This window comes from Eleutherodactylus coqui, chromosome 4 (genome assembly GCF_035609145.1).
Source record: "Eleutherodactylus coqui strain aEleCoq1 chromosome 4, aEleCoq1.hap1, whole genome shotgun sequence".
NCBI classification, from domain to species: domain Eukaryota; kingdom Metazoa; phylum Chordata; class Amphibia; order Anura; family Eleutherodactylidae; genus Eleutherodactylus; species Eleutherodactylus coqui.
The window spans coordinates 174,314,966-174,339,010 of NC_089840.1; the positions used below are offsets into that span (position 1 = coordinate 174,314,966).

The 24,045-nt window shown below is 44.9% G+C and overlaps 1 protein-coding gene across 1 annotated transcript in view; it reads left to right on the plus strand.

Moving 5' to 3' along the window:
- The window catches only part of LOC136624788 (mannose-binding protein C-like), a 34,341-nt gene extending 13,032 nt beyond the window's left edge, over nt 1-21,309 (plus strand). The window contains exons 4-5 of the mRNA XM_066598724.1: nt 18,328-18,411; nt 20,914-21,309. Of these exons, the coding sequence (XP_066454821.1) occupies nt 18,328-18,411; nt 20,914-21,299 (470 nt within the window). The 3' untranslated portion in view covers nt 21,300-21,309. The remainder of the gene's footprint in view (nt 1-18,327; nt 18,412-20,913) is intronic.
- The last annotated feature ends 2,736 nt before the right edge of the window (nt 21,310-24,045 follow it).

Consider the following 24,045-nt stretch of genomic DNA (forward strand, 5'->3'; position numbering starts at 1 on the left):
GGCCCTGCCTCTACCCCTGGACACCGCACTGCCTCTTGCAACCTGCCCTGCTGCTGCCCTTGCCTCCCCCTCTGAAGACCTGTCCTGAGTAGGCGTTGCACACCAGGTGGGGTCAGTCACCTCATCGTCCTGCTGCTCTTCCTCCGAATCCTCTGTGTGCTCCTCCCTCGGACTTACTGCCCTTACTACTACCTCACCGATAGACAACTGTGTCTCATCATCATCGTCCTCCTCACCCACTGAAAGGTCTTGAGACAGTTGCCGGAAGTCCCCAGCCTCATCCCCCGGACCCCGGGAACTTTCCAATGGTTGGGCATCAGTGACGATAAACTCCTCTGGTGGGAGAGGAACCACTGCTGCCCAATCTGAGCAGGGGCCCGAGAACAGTTCCTGGGAGTCTGCCTGCTCCTGAGCATGTGTCATTGTAGTGGAGTGAGGAGGCTGGGAGGAAGGAGGAGCAGCAGCCAGAGGATTCAGATTTGCAGCACTGGACGGCGCAGAACTGTGGGTGGATGATAGCTTGCTCGAAGCACTTTCTGCCATCCACGACAGGACCTGCTCACACTGCTCATTTTCTAATAAAGGTCTCCCGCGTGGACCCATTAATTGGGCGATGAATGTGGGGACGCCAGAAACGTGCCTCTCTCCTAATCGCGCAGCAGTCGGCTGCGATACACCTGGATCAGGAGCTCGGCCTGTGCCCACACCCTCACTTGGGCCTACGCGTCCTCGGCCACGTCCTCTAGGCCTACCCCTACCCCTCAGCATGCTGTATTACCAGTGATTTCCCAGGCAGGAAATAAATTGGCGCAAGCCTGCAGGACAAATAGAATTTTTCCCTTTTTTTTAAAGAAAAGGCCCACTGACTATATTCAATCAGAAAAGAAATCTGCTCCACAGAAATGCAGTTATATGAAGTGCAGCAGAGCGGTGATTTTCCCCAGGCAGGAAGGAAATAAATTGGCGCAAGACTGCTGTTAAACGTAGCTGGCTGCGTATGATTTTTTTTACTATCTCCACCCACCACACACGTACCCAGAACGCTGAGGACTGACAGAGGCAGGCCACATAGAATTTTTCCCTTTTTTTTTAAAGAAAAGGCCCACTGACTATATTCAATCAATAATATATGTCTTCTGGCCCTGCCTACACAATTCTCTCCCTGTAGTATTACTGCAGGGCGCAATGCTCTGCACAGCCGATTTTGAAAAAAAAAAAGATGCAACACTGCTAACAGCAGCCTGCACAGTACAGCACACGGTTAAATGTGGCCCTAAGAAGGACCGTTGGGGTTCTTGAAGCCAACACTCACTCCTAACACTCTCCCTGCCTAACCACCACTTCTGTCCCTGGACTATTACTGCAGGGCGCAATGCTCTGCAGACAGCCGATTTTGAAAAAAAAAAAATTGCGCAACACTGCTAACAGCACCCTCCACATTACTGCACACGGATAGATGTGGCCCTGAGAAGGACCGTTGGGGTTCTTGAAGCCTACACTCACTCCTAACACTCTCCCTACAGCAGCACCAGCAGCAGCACTTTCCCTCAGCTAACTCACAAGGCATCTGAGGCGAGCCGCGGGAGGGGCCGACTTTTATACTCGGGTGACATCTGATCTCCCCAGCCACTCACAGCAGGGGGGTGGTATAGGGCTTGAACGTCACAGGGGGAAGTTGTAATGCCTTCCCTGTCTTTCAATTGGCCAGAAAAGCGCGCTAACGTCTCACAGAGGAAAGTAAAAAGTAACCCGAACACCGCGTGGTGCTCGTTAAGAGTAACGAGCATCCCGAACACCCTAATATTCGCCCGAGCATCAAGCTCGGACGAGTACGTTCGCTCATCACTAATAACAACCAATCACAGCGCAGCTTTCATGTTACCTCAGCAGTAAGAGAAATAACCAATCACAGCGCAAATTTATTCTGCCTCAGCAATATAAAAAATAGCAACCAATCACAGCGCAGCATTCATTTTACCTCAGCGGTAAAATATATAGCAACTAATCACAGCACAGCTTTCATGTAACCTCAGTAGTATAAGAAGTAGCAACCAATCACAGCACAGCTTTCATGTTGCCTTAGCAGTATAATATATAGCAACCAATCACAGCACAGCTGTCATTTTACCTCGGCGGATGCATCATTTTGTAGTTTAACATTCATCCCGTAGATCGTAATGCCTTTTGCTTTCGTGCTTGAGATGGAAATCAAACGATCTTTGTCTGGGGGGCATAACTGTCCACGATGCTCGCCCGCGAGCCACCTATCGTAAGATAGATGTACTATGCCAGGAATCTTACCAGGAGTGTACTCAACAACTTCCCAAAGTTTCATGGCAATTGGATGAATGGTGTAGTAATTAGAAATGAGCGAACCTACTGGCCACGCCCCTTTTTTGCCCGAGCGCCGCGATTTTCGAGTACTTCCGTACTCGGGCGAAAAGATTTGGGTGGCGCCGTGGGTGAGTGGGGGGTTGCAGCGGGGAGGGGGGGGGGAGAGGGAGAGAGGGTTCCACGCTGCTACCCCAGCTCTGCCACGCCTCCCCCCGCCACCCGGCGCCCCCCGAATCTTTCCACCCGAGTACGGAAGTACTCGAAAATCGCGGTGCTCAATCGAGTAATTACTCGAAACGAGTAGGTTCACTCATCTCTAGTAGTAATGCATAAAGGACAGACAGACATACATTTATTTATATATGTAGCTGATATACCCGGCTTCGCCCGAGTTAATTTGGTACTGGTGTTTATCTGGTGTTCACACGGAAAAGCTTATGAAGTCGTGGTTTCTTTAGAGATACTGAGGAAAAAAAATATGTTCACCATTTTGCATAGTTCTCTGCGTTACCCAGGAAATACCACGGGGAGGCAACCATGCGACGTTTCCTTTATATAAAATGACATCAGGAAATGAGAGAATTAGATTACATACGTAAAATTTGGACACTAATTCTTTTGCGCTTAAAATTGAATAATCGAGTTGGGACCCATTAGCTTTTCCTATTTATGACATAATCAATGCTCGTGCCAAATTTCCCGTTTCTATGACACCGGAAAGTGAAAAAGTTACATTCTGCACGTAAAATTTTGACGCCAATTCTTTTGCGCTAGAATTGAATAATCGAGTTGGGACCCATTAGAGTTTCCTATTTATGACATAATCAATGCTTGTGCCAAATTTCCTGTTTCTATGACACCGGAAAGTGAAAAAATTACCTTCCGCACGTAAAATTTCGACGCCAATTCTTTTGTTTAAACGCGTTGACGATTAGACGATTACGGACGATCTTGTTCGCCCTGGTCCACATTGGATTTCAGCTAACTATTTATATGTTCATCAAATTCGCAATTTTGCGAATTGACATATATTATAAGTAGCTTGGACTTCTCCTGACTTAATTGTCATTACAAGTCCAGCCTTCTAGCCTGTTTCCGATGATACAGACTTTGACCTAATTTAAGAACTGGGTCTTGTCAGATCGATGACCCTATGGGGAAGTGAATAAGTCTAGTAACAAATAAGGTTACGGACTCAGTACAGTGCTCCCATAAGCGAGTGTACTAGTATAATATTTGTCTAGTGTGGATGATCTAATTGTCATTATCCACCACTTAGGGTTTTATGAGTGACGCTCTCTAGTTGTTTTGGAACAGTGTCTTTCCATCAATAGGCATGTTCTTATTAATGCATAACAACATGGAGTTATCTCAGTAGGCGCTACCACTTTCTGGTCCCTTGTATACCTGATAACGGCCCGCTACGGTCACCACCTTATCTGGTAGCCCCTCTTATCATTATCAATTTAAATAATATATTAAAATTCTGTATTTGAGTCATTCTAATTACTTAAGCAAATTGCGCTAATCCCATAGGCAATTAATTTTGTGGTTGTTTTGTATGGTTGTCTGTCATTTTGTGTCCGTTTAGGTCGGAACCATCCTGCCTTAGCAGTATTGGTTTTTTATCATTAATATTAATAAAGGTTATATTTTAGTTTCAGGCACTTTCAGTGACAAATAGTTTAAATTGCTCGAAGAGCCTTGGTTGTCACAGTGATTAGAATTGAATAATCGAGTTGGGACCCATTAGCTTTTCCTATGTATGACATAATCAATGCTCGTGCCAAATTTCCCGTTTCTATGACACCGGAAAAAGAAAAAATTACATTCCGCACGTAAAATTTGGACGCTAATTCTTTTGCGCATAGAATTAAATAATGGAGTTGGGACCCATTAGCTTTTCCTATTTATGACATAATCAATGCTCATGCCAAATTTCCTGTTTCTATGACACCGGAAAGGGAAGAAATTACATTCCGTATGTAAAATTTGGACGCTAATTCTTTTGCGCATAGAATTGAATAATTGAGTTGGGACTTATTAGCTTTTCCTATTTATGACATAATCAATGCTCGTGCCAAATTTTACATTTCTATGACACCGGAAAGTGAGAAAAATTACATTCCGCACGTAAAATTTCGACACCAATTCTTTTGCGCTAGAATTTAATAATTGAGTTGGGACCCATTAGCTTTTCCTATTTATGATATAATCAATGCTCGTGCCAAATTTCCAGTTTTTATGACACCGGAAAGTGAAAAAATTACATTCCGAACGTAAAATTTCGACGCCAATTCTTTTGCGCTAGAATTGAATATTCGAGTTGGGACCCATTAGCTTTTCCTATATATGGCATAATCAATGCTCGTGCCAAATTTCACGTTTCTATGACACCAGAAAGTGAAAAAATTACATTCCGTACGTAACATTTGGACGCTAATTCTTTTGCGCATAAAATTGAATAATGGAGTTGGGACCCATTAGCTTTTCCTATTTATGACATAATCAATGCTCGTGCCAAATTTCCCGTTTCTATGACACCGGAAAGTGAAAAAATTACCTTCCGCACGTAAAATTTCGACGCCAATTCTTTGCGCTAGAATTGAATAATCGAGTTGGGACCCATTAGCTTTTCCTATTTATGACATAATCAATGCTCGTGCCAAATTTCCCGTTTCTATGACACCGGAAAGTGAAAAAATTACATTCCGCACGTAAAATTTGGACGCTAATTCTTTTGCGCATAGAATTGAATAATCGATTTGGGACCCATTAGCTTTTCCTATTTATGATATAATCAATGCTCGTGCCAAATTTCCTGTTTCTATGACACCGGAAAGTGAGAAAATTAGATTCCGTACGTAAAATTTGGACGCTAATTCTTTTGCGCATAGAATTGAATAATCAAGTTGGGACCCATTAGCTTTTCCTATATTTGTCATAATCAATGCCCGTGCCAAATTTTAAGTTTCTAAGGCATTGGGAAGTGACAGATTTAGATTATGTACGTAAAATTTCGACGCAAATTCTTTTGCGCTACAATTGAATAATCGAGTTGGGACCCAATTACTTTTCCTATTTTGGATATAATCTATGCTCATGCCAAAATTTATGTTTCTACGATATCGGGAAGTTGGAGAACTTTTGGCGAGTCAGTCAGTCAGTCAGTGAGTCAGTAAGTCAGTGAGGGCTTTCAGCTTTATATATATAGATATATATATACTAGCTTACCCATCGCGCGTTGCTGCAACATCAGAAGAAAGGAAAATCAAGGAAACTCGTTCTTATAACATTGAATTTACATTGTGTCTTATGTTGTTTTAATTCTATGTATTTAATCAAGTGCTTGTGGATACACAATATTTTTTGTTTTTCCGTCTGGTGCGTATACGAATAAATCCGAAGGTTTTCCGACGCGTGAGCTGGCCACATACAGTTGTCCATGTGAGAAGCACGGATTCTCCAAATCTAGCCCACACATAATTTCAAGTTTCTATTACATTGGGAAGTAAGAGAATTACATTTCGTACGTAAAATTTGGACGCTAATTCTTTTGCGCTTAGAATTGAATAATCGAGTTGGGACCCATTAACTTTTCCTATTTATGACATAATCAATGCTCGTGCCAAATTTCCCGTTTCTATGACATTGGGAAGCGAGAAAATTAGATTCCGTACGTAAAATTTGGACGCTAATTCTTTTGCGCATAGAATTGAATAATCGAGTTGGGACCCATTAACTTTTCCTATTTATGACATAATCAATGCTGGAAATCGAACATCTACGTGGGGGGGTCGTAACTGTTGACGACGCACGCACGCACCATTTATAAAATTTGGACGCTAATTCTTTGGCGCTTACAATTAAATAATCGAGTTGGGACCCAATAAGTTTTCCTATTTATGACATAATCAATGCTCGTGCCAAATGTCAAGTTTCTATGACATTGGGAAGCGAGAAAATTAGATGCTGTACGTAAAATTTGGACACTAATTCTTTGGTGCTTACAATTAAATAATCGAGTTGGGACCCAATAACTTTTCCTATTTATGACATAATCAATGCTCGTGCCAAATGTCAAGTTTCTATGACATTGGGAAGCGAGAAAATTAGATTCCGTACGTAAAATTTGGACGCTAATTCTTTGGTGCTTACAATTAAATAATCGAGTTGGGACCCAATAACTTTTCCTATTTATGACATAATCAATGCTCGTGCCAAATGTCAAGTTTCTATGACATTGGGAAGCGAGAAAATTAGATTCTGTACGTAAAATTTGGACGCTAATTCTTTGGTGCTTACAATTAAATAATCGAGTTGGGACCCATTACCTTTTCCTATTTATGACATAATCAATGCTCCAGCCAAATTTCATGTTTCTACAACATCGGGAAGTGAGAGAATTAGTGGCAATGATGGAAATCGAATGATCTACGTGCGGGGGTCGTAACTGTCGACGACGCACGCATGCGCGCCATTTATCGTAGCATAAATGTACTATGCCTATAATCTTCCCAGGAGTGTACTCAACAACTTCCCAAAGTTTCATTGCGATCGGATGAATGGCGTAGTAGCGCATAAAGGACAAACAGACACGCACGCATACAGACATACATTCAATTTTATATATATGACATCAGAAAGTGAGAGAATTAGATTCCGTACATAAAATTTGGACGCTAATTCTTTTGCGCTTAGAATGGAATAATCGAGTTGGGACCCATTAGCTTTTCCTATTTATGACATAATCAATGCTCGTGCCAAATTTCATGTTTCTACGTCTTTGGGAAGTGAGAGAATTAGTGTCAATGATGAAAATCGAACGATCTACGTGGGGGGGGCGTAACTGTCGACGACGCTCGCACGCGCGCCATTTATCATAGGATAGATGTACTATGCAAGTTATCTTCCCAGGAGTGCACTCAACAACTTCCCAAAGTTTCATGGCGATCGGATGAATGGTGTAGTAGCGCATAAAGGACAAACAGACAGACACACAGACACATACATTCAATTTTATATATATATAGATTGGAAATATTTCAATTGAATTATAAAGATTATAGTAACACCGGTCAGCAATAACATTGAAACTACTGATTTGTGAAGTGAATAACGATATCTCATTACATTCTGGGGTGGGGTACAATAGGTAGGAAGTGAACAGTTGCCTTTTGATTTTGGTTGTTGATGTGTAGAAGGCATGAAAAATGGACAATTGTAGGGATCTGAGTGACTTTGATTGGCAAAACTGTAATGGGTACACAACATCTCTGAAATAACAGCTCTTGTGCGCTTTTCCTGGAATGCAGTGGTTAGTACCTACCAAGAGTGTCCTAGGAAGTAGAACTGGTCAACTGGTGACAGGGTAACGGGCACACAAATTTGTTTTTTGTTTTTGGGGAGCAAAGAGTAGCTTGTCCAGTCTGATTGCACAGAAGAGCAACCCTAGTGCAATCATAACATCTATATGGTGTTTTTATGTTTGCTTTGTGTTTATACCTCCCATTTTTCTCCTCCTCTCAAGCAGAAAGAACAGGTGTGGTCGCTCAGTTGTTAGATTTGCTGCCTTGTAGTGCTGGAGCTGTAGGTTCAAATCTGTCCAAGGGCAACATCTGGATGGAGTTTTTCAAAGTCCATGCAGATGTTACCCTTAATAGGATTTAAAACAGTGCTAACAACTAGACAACATTCATAGAAGAAAACACACATAGAAGCTTATTTTTACTGCCATTGAAATCACTGGGAGTTGGAATTGGCTGTTTCAATTCACAATTATTTTTTGGAAATCTGGTTTGGCACTCCCGACCCGAATATTTCAATAATCACTCAACTCTAGTGTTTGTTACTTCCATTGACCTTTGTACCAGTAAGTATGACCGTTTTGGGGATTTTAAGTAGAGATGAGCGAACGTACTCGTCCGAGCTTGATACTCGTTCGAGTATTAGCGTGTTCGAGATGCTCGTTACTCGTAACGAGTACCACGCGATGTTTGGGTTACTTTCACTTTCCTCTCTGAGACGTTAGCGCGCTTTTCTGGCCAATTGAAAGACAGGGAAGGCATTACAACTTCCCCCTCCGACGTTCAAGCCCTATACCACCCCCCTGCAGTGAGTGGCTGGGGAGATCAGGTGTCACCCGAGTATAAAAATCGGCCCCTCCCGCGGCTCGCCTCAGATGCGTTGTGAGATAGCTGAGGGACAGTGCTGTTGGTGCCGGAGCTGCTATAGGGAGAGTGTTAGGAGTTAGTGTAGGCTTCAAGAACCCCAACGGTCCTTCTTAGGGCCACATCTAACCGTGTGCAGTAGTGTGGAGGCTGCTTTTAGCAGTGTTGCACATTTTTTATTTTTTGGTATATCGGCCGTGCAGAGCATTGCGCCCTGCAGTAATAGTCCAGGGACAGAAGTGTGGAGGCAGGGAGAGCGTTAGGAGTTATTGTAGGCTTCAAGAACCCCAACGGTCCTTCTTAGGGCCACATCTAACCGTGTGCAGTACTGTGGAGGCTGCTTTTAGCAGTGTTGCACATTTTTTTTTTTTGGTATATCGGCCGTGCAGAGCATTGCGCCCTGCAGTAATACTCCAGGGATAGAATTGTGTAGGCAGGGCCAGAAGACATATATTATAGATTGAATATACGCAGTGGTCCTTTTGAAAAAAATATTGAAAAAAAATCTATTTGGCCTGCCTGTCACTGCGCTCAGTGTTCTGGGTCCGTGTCTGCTGGGGGTAGTAGTTCTCCAAATAAATACGCAGCCAGCTAAGTGTTACAGCAGGCTTGCGCCAAATTATTTCCTGGCTTTGAAATCACCGGTCTGTTGCAGTTAATAACAGTGCAACACTGCAGTTCCGTGACACACACATCAGGGACAGAATTGTGTAGGCAGGGCCAGAAGACATATATTATAGATTGAATATACGCAGTGGTACTTTTGAAAAAAATATTTGAAAAAAATCTATTTGGCCTGCCTGTCACTCTGCTCAGTGTTCTGGGTCCGTGTCTGCTGGGGGTAGTATTTCTCCAAATAAATACGCAGCCAGCTAAGTGTTACAGCAGGCTTGCACCAAATTATTTCCTGGCTCTGAAATCACCGGTCTGTTGCAGTTAATAACAGTGCAACACTGCAGTTCCGTGACACACACATCAGGGACAGAATTGTGTAGGCAGGGCCAGAAGACATATATTATAGATTGAATATACACAGTGGTCCTTTTGAAAAAAATATTTGAAAAAAATCTATTTGGCCTGCCTGTCACTCTGCTCAGTGTTCTGGGTCCGTGTCTGCTGGGGGTAGTATTTCTCCAAATAAATACGCAGCCAGCTAAGTGTTACAGCAGGCTTGCGCCAAATTATTTCCTGGCTCTGAAATCACCGGTCTGTTGCAGTTAATAACAGTGCAACACTGCAGTTCCGTGACACACACATCAGGGACAGAATTGTGTAGGCAGGGCCAGAAGACATATATTATAGATTGAATATACGCAGTGGTCCTTTTGAAAAAAAATATTTGAAAAAAATCTATTTGGCCTGCCTGTCACTGTGCTCAGTGTTCTGGGTCCTTGTCTGCTGGGGGTAGTAGTTCTCCAAATAAATACACAGCCAGCTAAGTGTTACAGCAGGCTTGCGCCAAATTATTTCCTGGGGTTCCGTAAACGAAGTCAGCCTCCAACCACAGGCCAATAAGCGTCACATTTAATTACAGCGTTCTGTTTCTGCACTACTGCTAATACACCATGCTGAGGGGCAGGGGTAGGCCTATAGGACGTGGACGCGGGCGAGGACGCGGAGGCCCAAGTCAGGGTGTGGGCACAGGCCGAGCCACTGCGGTGGCCAGGGGTAGAGGCAGGGCCAGACCGAATAATCCACCAACTGGTTCCCAAAGCGCCCCCTCGCGCCATGTCACCCTGCAGAGGTCAAGGTGCTCTACGGTGTGGCAGTTTTTCATAGAGACGCCTGACGACCGACGAACAGTGGTGTGCAACCTTTGTCGCGCCAAGATCAGCCGGGGAGGCACCACCACCAGCATGCGCAGGATTACGATGGCCAAGCACCCCACAAGGTGGGACGATGCCCGTTCACCGCCTCCGGTTTGCACCACTGCCTCTCCCCCTGTGCCCCAACCTGCCACTGAGATCCAACCCCCCTCTGAGGACACAGGCAGTACTGTCTCCTGGCCTGCACCCACACCCTCACCTCCGCTGTCCTCGGCCCCATCCAGCAATGTCTCTCAGCGTAGCGTCCAGACGTCGCTAGCATCACAGTTTGAGCGCAAGCGCAAGTACGACGCCACGCACCCGCACGCTCAAGCGTTAAACGTGCACATTGCAAAATTGATCAGCCTAGAGATGCTGCCGTATAGGCTTGTGGAAACGGAGGCTTTCAAAAGCATGATGGCGGCGGCGGCCCCGCGCTACTCGGTTCCCAGTCGCCACTACTTTTCCCGAGTCAGAGCCTGGGACCGCTCACGTCCTACCCATCCCCCGAATTGCGGGCCCCAGCTCGGTGGTGGTATCTGCGGGGGTGTATGCTTCCTCCACTAAACCACCCTCCTCCTCCTCCTCCTCCGCAACCTCTGTCTCGCAATCAAGATGTGTCAGCAGCAGCAGCACGTCGCCAGCAGTCGGTGTCACGCGGCGTGGCAGCACAGCGGTGGGCAAGCGTCAGCAGGCCGTGCTGAAACTACTCAGCTTAGGAGAGAAGAGCCACACGGCCCACGAACTGCTGCAGGGTCTGACAGAGCAGACCGACCGCTGGCTTTCGCCGCTGAGCCTCCAACCGGGCATGGTCGTGTGTGACAACGGCCGTAACCTGGTGGCGGCTCTGCAGCTCGGCAGCCTCACGCACGTGCCATGCCTGGCCCATGTCTTTAATTTGGTGGTGCAGTGCTTTCTGAAAAGCTACCCCCACTTGTCATACCTGCTCGGAAAGGTGCGCCAGCTCTGCGCACATTTCTGCAAATTCCACACGCACGCTGCCACCCTCCGGACCCTGCAACATCGGTTTAATCTGCCAGAGCACCGACTGCTGTGCGACGTGCCCACACAGTGGAACTCTACGCTCCACATGTTGGCCAGACTCTATGAGCAGCGTAGAGCTATAGTGGAATACCAACTCCAACTTGCGCGGCACAGTGGGAGTCAGCCTCCTCAATTATTTACAGAAGAGTGGGCCTGATTGGCAGCCATCTGCCAGGTCCTTGCAATCATTAGCCAGGTCCTTGGAAACTTTGAGCAGTCTACCCAGGTGGTGAGCGGCGATGCTGCAATCATTAGTGTCACCATTCCTCTGCTATGCCTCTTGAGAAGTTCCCTGCAAAGCATAAAGGCAGACTCTTTGGAATCAGAAACGGAGGCGGGGGAAGACAGTATGTCGCTGGATAGTCAGAGCAACCTCATGTCTATATCTCAGCTCGTTGAGGAGGAAGGGGAGGAGCATGAGGAGGAGGGGGAAGAAACAGCTTGGCCCACTGCTGAGGGGACAGATGCTGTTTGCCTGTCATCCTTTCAGCGTGTATGGCCAGAGGAGGAGGAGGAGGGGGAGGAGCATGAGGAGGAGGGGGAAGAGACAGCTTGGCCCACTGCTGAGGGTATAGATGCAGCTTGCCTGTCATCCTTTCAGCGTGTATGGCCAGAGGAGGAGGAGGAGGAGGATCCTGAAAGTGATCTTCCGAGTGAGGACAGCCATGTGTTGCGTACAGGTACCCTGGCACACATGGCTGACTTCATGTTAGGATGCCTTTCTCGTGACCCTCGCGTTACACGCATTCTGGCCACTACGGATTACTGGGTGTACACACTGCTCGATCCACGGTATAAGGAGAGCCTTTGCACTCTCATTCCCGAAGAGGAAAGGGGTTCGAGAATGATGCTATACCACAGGGCGCTGGTGGACAAACTGATGGTAAACTTCCCATCCGACAGCGCTAGTGGCCGAAGGCGCATTTCCGCGGCCCAGGTAGCAGGGGAGGCGCAGAGATCAGGCAGCATGTACAGCGCAGGCAGGGGAACACTCTCTAAGGCCTTTGACAGCTTTATGGCTCCCCAGCAAGACTGTGTCACCGGTCCCCAGTCAAGGCTGAGTTGGCGGGAGCACTGTAAAAGGATGGTGAGGGAGTACGTAGCCGATTGCAGCACCGTCCTCGGTGACGCCTCTGCCCCCTACAACTATTGGGTGTTGAAGCTAGACACGTGGCCTGAACTCGCGCTGTATGCCCTGGAGGTGCTTGCTTGTCCTGCGGCTAGCGTCTTGTCAGAGAGGGTGTTTAGTGTGGCTGGGGGAATCATCACAGATAAGCGTACCCGCCTGTCAACCGACAGTGCTGACAGGCTTACACTCATCAAGATGAACAAAGCCTGGATTTCCCCAGACTTCTCTTCTCCACCAGCGGACAGCAGCGATACCTAAGCAATACGTAGGCTGCACCCGCGGATGGAAGCATCGTTCTCTATCACCATCCAAAACGGGGACCTTTTTGCTTCATCTATCTGTGTATAATATTCCTCCTCCTCCTGCTCCTCCTCCTGAAACCTCACGTAATGACGCCGAACGGGCAATTTTTCTTAGGCCCACAAGGCTCAGTCATATAATTTTTCTAAACAATTTTTATACGTTTCAATGCTCATTAAAGCGTTGAAACTTTCACCTGAACCAATTTTTATTTTAACTGGGCTGCCTCCTGGCCTAGTTACCAATTAAGCCACATTAACCAAAGCGATTAATGGGTTTCACCTGCCCTCTTGGTTGGGCATGGGCAATTTTTCAGAGGTACATTAGTACTGTTGATACAGCAATTTTTGTGGGCCCTCGCCTACAGTGTAATCAAATTAATTTTTAGCCCACCTGCATTACAGCTGACGTTACATCAGCTGTGTTGGGCACTGCAATGGGATATATTTATGTACCGCCGGTGGGTTCCAGGGAGCCACCCATGCTGTGGGTCGACAGGGAGTTGTAAATGCATCTGTTTCCACTTCTAAAGAACCCCAGTCTGACTGGGGCATGCAGTGTGGGCCGAAGCCCACCTGCATTAAGCACGACATTACATCAGCTGTGATGGGCACTGCAATGGGATATATTTATGTACCGCCGGTGGCTTCCTGGCACCCACCCATGCTGTGGGTCCACAGGGAGTTGTAAATGCATCTGTTTCCACTTCTAAAGAACCCCAGTCTGACTGAGGCATGCAGTGTGGGCCGAAGCCCACCTGCATTAAACACGACATTACTACCTCAGCTGTGTTGGGCAATGCAATGGGATATATTTATGTACCGCCGGTGGGTTCCAGGGAGCCACCCATGCTGTGGGTGCACACGGAATTCCCATTGCGGAGTTGTACCTGCCTGTGACTATATATAAAAAAACGCGGTCTGACTGGGGCATGCAGACACCTTGACAGAATGAATAGTGTGTGGCACATAGGTTCCCCATTGCTATGCCCACGTGTGCAGCTCCAGATGGAGGTGGCACAGGATTGGATTTCTCATTGCTTCTGTACAGCATTGTGGGCTATCGCCCCGCCACTTTTAAAGAGGGTCACTGCCTAGCTGTGCCAACCCTCTGCAGTGTGTGCCTGCTTTTCCTGTGGCAGACGCACTTATAAATAGACATGAGGGTGGCGTGGCATGAGGGCAGCTGAAGGCTGGGCAGGGACAGTTTGGTGTGCGCTGTGGACACTGGGTCGTGGGGGGGGGGATTTGGCAGCATGTAACCCAGGAGAAGTGGCAGCGGAGTGTCATGCAGGCAGTGATTGTGCTTTGTTGGATGTAGTGTGGTGCTTAGCTAAGGTATGCATTGCTAATGAGGGCTTTTCAAATGTAAAAGTTGTTGGGGGGGGGGGCACTCTTGCTGCTATTGTGGCTTAATAGTGGGACTTGTGAACTTGAGATGCAGCCCAACATGTAGCCCCTCGCCTGCCCTATCCGTTGCTGTGTCGTTCCCATCACTTTCTTGAATTGCCCCGATTTTCACAAATGAAAACCTTAGCGAGCATCGGCGATATACAAAAATGCTCGGGTCGCCCATTGACTTCAATGGGGTTCGTTACTCGAAACGAACCCTCGAGCATCGCGAAAAATTCGTCTCGAGTAACGAGCACCCGAGCATTTTGGTGCTCGCTCATCTCTAATTTTAAGTAAAGGTACCTTTACACAGATCAATAGTCGCCCGAATAATTGCTCAACATGGGCGATTATGAGTGGCTATCGGCCCATGTACACATAGCTCTCAACATGGAACTGATAGAAAAGCCGCTCAGTAGTTACTAGGTGTTTGGTTTTTGTTCACTGAACTGTAATGACTACTGATCAGCTTCTGGCTCTGTGTGGGCAGTAGTTGCTCAATCTTTGAAGGACTGCCTGGTGGCACTGAATGGAGGCAGTGGTGTCTGGATGGCATCTGCGGTTGCTCTACTTCCATTCTCTGACAGACTATTGTTTTTGTGTAAAAGAACAGGAGCGATAGTCCCTGAGATGGCTGTAATGCCCGACAGTCTTGTAAGGGTACCTTAAATTTCATACTATTTTCTGTGATTAGCCATCAAGATCGCCAGATCTTATTCCACCTGAGCATTACTGGGATGCCCTGAAAAAACATGTCCGATCTGTGGAGGCCTGTCACAACTTACAGGACTTAAAGGACCTGCTTCTAACATCTTGGTGCTAGATGCTACAGGACACCCTCTGAGGGACTCTTCTTTGACTAGTTAACCCCTTAAGGACATGGCCTATTTTGGCCATAAGGACGCAACGATTTTTGGCGGATTTTGATCTCCATTTTTTCAAAAGCCATAACTTTTTTATTTTTCCATCAACACGGCCGTAGAAGGGCATGTTTTTTGGCAAACTGTAGTTTTTATTGGTGCCATTTTTGGGTACATTGACTACATTGTAAAACTTTTATAAATTTTTTTATGATAGCAGGGAGAGAAAACGCAGCAATTCTGCCATAGATTTTAGGTTTTTTTCCCAACTTTAATCATGCAGCATAAATGACCCAATACATTTTTTTCTGTGGGTCGGTATGATTACAACAATACCAAAGTTCTTATATTTTTTTAAGTTTTCCCACTTTTCTGCAATAAAAAGCCTTTTTTTAGAAAAAAATTTTTTCCTAAACTTTTTTTATTTTTCCATGGACGGAGCTCTATGAGGGCTTATTTTTCAAGACTAGCTATAGTTTTTATTGGTACCATTTTGGGGTACATATGGCTTTTTTGATCACTTTTATTGCATTTTTTGGGAGGAAATATGAAAAAAATTAGCATTTTGCCTCAGTTTTTAATTTTTTTTTACACTTTTTGCCGTGCAGGATAAAAAGCATGTTCAATTTGTTGTACACGTCGTTATGGATACGATGATACCAAATATGTGGGATTTTAATTTTAAAAAAATTTATGCTAATATGGGAAACAGCACAAAAAAGGTTTTTTATTATTTTTTATTTTTTCATTTTTCTTTTTTTTACATTATTTAAATTTTTTTACACTATTTGTGTCCCTGTGGGGGAGTTGTACCATAGCACCCATGATCGCTGTGATAAAGCATTGCAGGACGGCCTTGTCACTTGTATTAGCGATCACAGGCGCTGAAAATGCAGGACGGCTGTATGTGGCATCCTGTTGCCATGGCACCCTGTCAGCAGCCCCACGATTATATCACGCTCTGTCTGGGAACCCTTTACATGCCGCAATTTACATAGATTACAGCAGGGAATGTACCTGCGCGGTTGCAGCGGGAGACTGGCTATCAGTGACAGGATTCAGGATAGTGAGGATCTCTTTTGATCTCGCGCAATCCATAGGACGTAAGTGTACGCCATGTTGCGTTATGTATCCTTCTGCCAGGACGTAGATTTATGTCCTGTGGCGTTAAGGGGTTAAAGTTGTTTCTCCAGCATGAATAGAAGCTATACAATATTAAGCAGGTGGTTTTAGTGTTACGGCTGATTAGTGTATGTCTATGCTTAACTCAGAATACTTATATGAACAGATCATGCTGGGATGCACAACTGCTGCTGCATGATTGGGCTGCTCCTGGGGTTTAGATTATTGCAAGGCTGGTAAATGCTGAGGCCATACAGGAATTTGTCATGTCACTGGAACTAAATAGTAGTAAAGTATATAAAAGAGGTCCTGGCTCCTTCCTCCACAGCAGGAAATCCTCCTCCATCTGAGTCCCGGGCAGTGACATGGGGTCACCCCTGCTCTGTCTGCCTCCTCGGTTCTGTACTTGCTGCCACCTCTTCTGTGGATCATCTTCATGATCTGGTTTCAGCCTTTTGGACCTTCAACTTGTGGATCCTCCTACCTGGCATTCCCTGTCCTTTGGCTGATTATACTGACCACAAACAGGATACAAATCCCCAACACACAGCAGGACTATAACGTCCCGGGGAGATTCACATGTTCCACATCCAATGTTGTGTACCTGATCATGTGCAGTAAATGTTCTGTTGGGGAACTTTATGTTGGAGAAGCGGGACAAAAACTGAAAGCAAGGATAATCTCTAGAGATGAGCGAGTATTCTCGCTAAGGCACATTACTCGAGCTAGTAGTGCCTTAGCCAAGTATCTCCCCACTCGTCTCTAAAGATTCGGCTGCCTGCAGCGGGCGGGGAGCGGCGGGGCGGAGCGGGGAGGAATGGAGGGAAGATCCCTCTCTCCCTCTCTCCCTCCCGCTCCACCCTGCTCACTCCCACAACTTACCTGTCACCCGCGCCAGCAGCAAAATCTTTAGAGACGAGTGGGCAGATATTTGACTAAGGCACTACTCGCTCGAGTAGTTAGCCTTAGCGAGTATGCTCACTCATCTCTAATGAGATCGCATAGCCACAAGAATAAAGAAAGAAAAACAAAATTACCTGGGGCCGAGCAGTCTTCTAGTCACAAACACAACATAGAACACATGAAAGTCACTATGTTAAAAGGTAATTTCAAGTCATAAAGCCACAGAAGAATTTGGGAGCACAAATCTATAAAATTTTTTGACACTTTCAACACAGGGCTAAATTCTTCAAGAGTATTCATGCATGACTGTGAAGTATGTGAAATCTGTGGCAGAGATAACACTCTGGCCTGGTGACCCCCTAACACTAATTCAGAGACCATAAAATGGTCACATCTTTATCAGTGGACTATTTAACTATTTATTTATTTACTAATCCTGTTCTGGTATATTTTTAAGTGCTAATTAATCACATCCATGTCTGTGCCTTGTCATAAGTATGTGTGTATATATATGCATGCCTCTCTGGATCCATTTCATTATGCCTGAGGAAGAACCCCAAGTTGGCTCGAAAGCTCACATTAACAAAAAAAAAATAGCCCAGGTTTTCTTTGGCCACTGCTTTGCCGCTGTTTGTATGCAGTTTGAGCTCTATCAAGTCAGTTTTCCATATAAATTTCCCTATTTTTCTGGTGTTCTGCTGTTTGTAATCAACTTGCAGGTGTGTGTTGGGGGCGGGATGTCCTAAACAGCCATTTTGCCAGTACTGCACTGGCTGGAACGTCTTCTCCCATGCATAGCCCTGCTGCAGTCAGGTGCAAGGCAGCATCTGAATGCCTGTCTCTCTGTTGCATGTGTTGCACTGGGGACGGGGTTGGGGGTAATAGGCTGAACTGGATGGACATTTGTCTTTTTTTAGCCTTATATACTATGTTACTATTTTACTAACAGTCTCCCTAAATCCCTGTTACTAGCGAAGCAAAATGCTTAATGACAGGCAGTGGATTGCAAAGGTGCTGGAAGGGAGACCCTTAGTGGCAGCCATTCAAACTGATTTGCAGTGTTAAAACAAAAACACTTTTAATGTAAGTATATCACTTAAGATTGACGAGACACACACAGGCAATTAGCTGAACACAAGTTGTGTGAAAACTTAAGGTCCACTTACTAGAGTATTTTTTTGTTCTACCCAAGTAGTTGATTACAACTATCCAAAGAGTTATCCAATAAACTATAAAATGGATAATAATATGTATTATTTATGTTTTCAGAGGTTGATGTCGTCAAGGAGCAATTGAATGCATTTCAAAAAGAACTAGAGACGTTTCAAGCAAGCCTTATGAAATATAAAAAAAGTAATTAGACCTTGGTATCTATCTGTTCTTTCTTCTACTTCTTATATGTCCTTAGCGTCTTTTACATGGTTTGATCTGAGCCATGGAGCGAGATTGACATTCATCTACCTGTCTTTCATACCATCTAATTTAGAATCTATGTGGGATGAACAATTGTACATATGATTGTTCCTTCTAGGTCGAGCCACTGATGAGTGCAACTACTTCCCCTGAGATTAAAAGTTAGGGCGCCCACCCACTGGCGATTTTTTTCCCTGCGAAATTCGCAGCATTTTTTTCTCTGCAGGGGTCTATGGGACTTGTAATGTTAAAATCGCGATCGCGCAAAATCGCAATTTACCGCGAAATCGCGATTTTGCGCGATCGCGATTTTAACATTACAAGTCCCATAGACCCCTGCAGAGAAAAAAATGCTGCGAATTTCGCAGGGAAAAAAAATCGCCAGTGGGTGGGCGCCCTTACCATGCAGAAACAGCTGGGTCCTGATGGTTCACCACCCCAGTGTCAGAGGCTCCTGCACTAGCTGAGTCAGAGTTGAGGGTAGAAGAACTGGCAGCCAGCTTGAATGAGGTGCATTCGCATTATGACATGGCATAGAGACGTTTAGCCCTAGTTGCAAGGACAGCACTCAATAATCCCCAGGGAAATGTAAGTCTGCTTTCATAAAGGCGGAATTATTATACAGCGTCCAGAATTCCCCACCAAAATCTGCATGGCTAAATGTGGATTTTGATATGGAATTGCTGGCAGAATTAATTGTGCCATTTTCAATTCTGCATCAAACTCTGCACGTTAGCAGTGTGAATTTTGGTGCTGAATATTCTGCAAGTGGACATTTACTGCCCATGTGAAAGCACCCTAACATAGTGGTTAAATTATAACTTGTAGCCTGCACTACACCCCATAATGAAGAGTGCCTCTGAACTGTTATCTGCCAGTGGACAATGGTGCAATGTCACAGTGTTGTTTGTGCTGTTTAAGCCCTACTTTATTCACAGTTACAGTACTTTTAATCAATGTACTGTTGTTAAGGCTGATTTAGACACAACGATTATCGCTCAAAATTGCTCAAAAGCCATCTTTTGAGCGATAATCTTTCTGTCTAACTGCACTGACATCGTGCAGTTTTCGTTAACCAGTTGCAGATTGTTGTCTTTCAGTATGCTGGAAGACAACGATCAGCCTTATCAGGAAATCACAGCGGGATACAGCTGATACTATTGTTTCAGCTGTATCCTGCTCCCTGAACACAGGCGGGGTATGAAGAACACAGCAGTCCAGCTGTGTTCTGCATGCCCCGCTCGGAGCACTCGGCTGTAGAACAGCCGGGCGCTCCGAGCAGAGAACAGCTGGATGCAGAAGACAAGCTGTAAAGGCACACCTACGCATAAGAACCTTAGGGTCACGTGTTTGAGTTGGCAGGTCCTCAAGCTGTAGCAGAAGTGCTGTGATATAAAAGAGACTTCTGTGTGAGCCCAGTTGTTGTTGTGATGTACTCTATAGTAAAAGTACAAGTGTCAGCTGATGTGGTCCCGGGAATAGTTAAAGTTGGGTCCAGGCAGATTGCCAAGCATTGCTGTAGACTCTGGAATCCTTTTGAGTAGCAGTCCACTACCCTGGCCCTATGACCTGTGCTGATCATGGCCTTGCATGTGATTGCTTGATTGAAAGCATTCCTGGAAAAGTGAGGTATTTCCTGACTCCTACCTGAAAGTCTAAACAGTAGCTAAGACAATCCCTCGAATGGCTGCCTTGGGAACCAAAGGTTTTGGGCATAACCTGATACCCTGTGTCCTGTTTATGTAAGTACCCTGTAAATTCACTGACCATAACTACCAAGCTAAGTGTCTTGGAAAGTGAATATACATACTGAAACTTCTAGGCACTGTACCAATTGAACTTGCCATTGTGCCTGCAACCAATACTTTCTGTGCCTCTTCTGGAGTTTATTGCTGGTTTTCACCTTAATTTCTGTGCCATCATCAAGTAGGGCCTCAAAGCTTTGGGTATGGGGCTGCACCCAAAAAAACGACCCTCTGACTCCCTACCTCCTTAATTGTAAGTAATGTACTCCCTCTGTGGAGGGGAGTCCTCCACAGCATCTCACATACCGATAGCACAGGTGAAGGGGAAAACCAGAGCTGGGTCTCCTCTCTCTAATAGGACTATAGCAGCTGCATTGGGCATTCTTCTATGGTACTGCGCATATGCCCTTACAACTACTGAACACTAGATTGTACCTCTTATATACACCACCACTATCCTGTGCAGCCAAACATCTATGAATCAGTTGCATAAAGTGCAAAACAAATAAATATGAGCAGATCCATGCTCCATTTTCTACCATGCATAATAATAATTTTCTGAATGTACTCTACAGTGTCTTTCTCTTTCTCCCCTTCTTTCTATCTCAATCTTATTTTTGCAACAAAAAAAATACATCATAGCACATTTGTTTTTGCAGTTTGGAATACCAGATTATCTGATTTGTATCTATTTCAGTTCTTCTCTTCCATGGTGGTAAACAGTCTGGTGATAAAGTCTTCGTAACCAATGGCTTAGAAGAAAATTTTGAAAATGCTCAGAAGACATGTAAGGAAGCTGGTGGTGTCTTGGCAACCCCGAGAAATGCAGCAGAAAATAGCGCAGCTCAAGAGATACTCCACACCAAGGGGGAGTCAGCCAAAGCTTTTTTAGGTATATCAGACTTGCAAGTAGAAGGTATATTTAGATACATATCAGGTGAAAAGATCTTATTTACTAACTGGAACCTTGGAGAGCCAAATAATAGCAAGGACAATGAAGACTGTGTGGAGGTTCAAGACAACGGGAAGTGGAATGATATTCCTTGCAATCTGCTTCGACTAGTCATATGTGAATTCCAATAGAGTTATTTAAACTGGATAATGTATAGCATGTAGAGATGAGCGAGCACCAAAATGCTCGGGTGCTCGTTACTCGAGTCGAACTTTCAGTGATGCTCGAGAGTTCGTTTCGAGTAACGAACCCCATTGAAGTCAATGGGCGACTCGAGCATTTTGTATATCGCCGATGCTCGCTAAGGTTTTCATTTGTGAAAACCTGGGAAATTCAAGAAAGTGATGGGAACGACACAGAAACGGTTAGGGCAGGCGAGGGGCTACATGTTGGGCTGCATCTCAAGTTCCCAGGTCCCACTATTAAGCCACAATAGTGGCAAGAGTGAGACCCCCCCCCCCACACTGTCAGCATAAAGATCGTTCTCCTCTGCCACAGCTGTAACAGCTGTGGCAGAGAAGAACGATGTTAGCCCATTGAATTCAATGGAGCCGGCGATACAGCTGGCTCCATTGAAAGCAATGGGCTGCCGGCGATCGCGGGATGAATTGTCGGGAAGGGCTTAAATATATAAGCCCTTCCCTGCAATTCATCCAGAAATGTGTAAAAATAAAAAATATATATATACTCACCTGGTCCCGGCAGACGGAGTTCAGCGCGGCCAGCGGCAGTCCTCCTGAACTGCTCTGAACAGCTGTGAGTAGTATTCAGCAGCCGGGGATTTAAAATCCCCGCCAGCTGAATGAGCTGCCTCTAATTGGTCACAACCTGACCAATCAGAGGCAGATTCCACTCACACACCCATTCATGAATTTATGAATGGGTGAGTGACTGCTGCCTCTCATCTGATTGGTCCCTCTGAGCCAATGAGAGGCAGCAGTCACACACCCATTCATAAATTCATGAATGGGTGTGTGAGTGGAATCTGCCTCTGATTGGTCAGGCTGTGACCAATTAGAGGCAGCTCATTCAGCAAGCGGGGATTTTAAATCCCCGGCTGCTGAATACTACTCACAGCTGTTCAGAGCAGTTCAGGAGGACTGCCGCTGGCCGCGCTGAACTCCGTCTGCCGGGACCAGGTGAGTATATGTATATTTTTTATTTTTACACATTTCTGGATGAATTGCAGGGAAGGGCTTATATGTTTAACCCCTTCCCGACAATTCATCCCACGATCGCCGACTGCATCAAGCTCGGACGAGTATGCTCGCTCATCTCTAATAGCATGCAAAATTGCCATATTAAAATCTTATGCACACTAGTACAGAGCCATACAGCCTCCATGCACACAGAATCCTTTGGGCTCCATATGTATCTTGGGGAAAAAGTTTACTCTTGAGGGGAGCATGCAGTTGGCATAGAGTCTTGTATAAGCCTTGCAGTCTTTTTTCTAAACTAAATAATCCCAATTTTGATGGCCTTTCTGGGTATTGTAGTCTGCCCATTCCCTTTATTACTTTAGTTACATGTCTTTGTACCCGCTCAAGCTCTGATATGTCCTTCTTGAGTACCAGTGCCCTAATCTTTCCACAATATTCCATGTGTGATCTGACCAGTGACTTGTAAAGGGGAAGAACAATTCTTGTGTTAGTGAAATGAATATGACTCCATGTTCTATCCTATGTGTAGCCATTATGTATGCATCTTTCATTTACATTTATTTTTCCTTTAAAATGAGAAATTACAGATCTTAAATAGTTGCTCAAAAAGCCTTGAGTGAACAGCCAAGGCCAGAACTACCAGGAGATAGCTATGAAGCACCCAGATTGATCGGTGTGTCAAGATGACTTGTTCCTCGCTGTTCACGCATGTTTCTAAATATTTATACTAAACATTTTATTGTTATACATTCCTGTACCCATGTTCCAAGAAGCCAATCATATATGATTCCACTGTGCCAGCAAGAAGTTTGTTTGGCATTTTAGATGTTAAATTCTTTATCTTGCATATATTCATATTTGTTCTTCTGCTTTATGAATCAATGGTAATAAATTAATTATAATTATAATAAATTTGAATTATTGTAATTGAGGCATGTGCCTCTAGAAAAACTGCTGCCTGTCAAATAAAGATAGATAACTTTTGGTCACATTCAGTTTTGTGTGGTTGTGCAAGTTATTTCCAAGCTCGACCTATTTAGTGTACTTCTTACTAAATTTGGACTCCAGTGGACTCATGTGTCCCTATACCTCTTTTGATGCACCCATGATCCTATTTGCCTTGGCAGCAAATGCCTGACACTGGTTGCTCCAGTTAAGCTTACAGCTAACTAAAATCCCCAAGTCTTTTTCCAAGTCAGAGTTCCCCAGAGATTTTCCATTTAGTGTGTAATGGTGACATTTATTTCCTCTGCCTATGTGGAGAACCTTACATTTATCAGTGTTAAATCCCATTTGCCACTTTTCTGCCCCAACTTATCCAGATCCTCTTGCAATCTCCTTGCGTTCTCTCTAGTGTTAATTTCTTCACATAGTTTTGTGTCATCTGTAAATATTGATATTTTACTGTACAATCCTTTTACAAGATCATTATTAAATATATTAAAAAGAATGGGGCCCAGTACTGACCCTTGTAGTACCCCACTAGTAATGGGGCCCCATCCAATACTGATCCCTGTGGTACCCGACTAGTAGCCCCTCAAATACTGCCCCCTGTGGTACCCCACTAGTCACTATAGAGTCCTTAAATATAAGAAACAATGGTCTGCGCATTACATTACTCCATTCCCTTAAAGCCCCAGGGGGGTGTATGCCATCGAGACCCAGGGTTTGGTGATTTTAATATTTTCAAGATGTCTCACACTACACACAAAAAAAG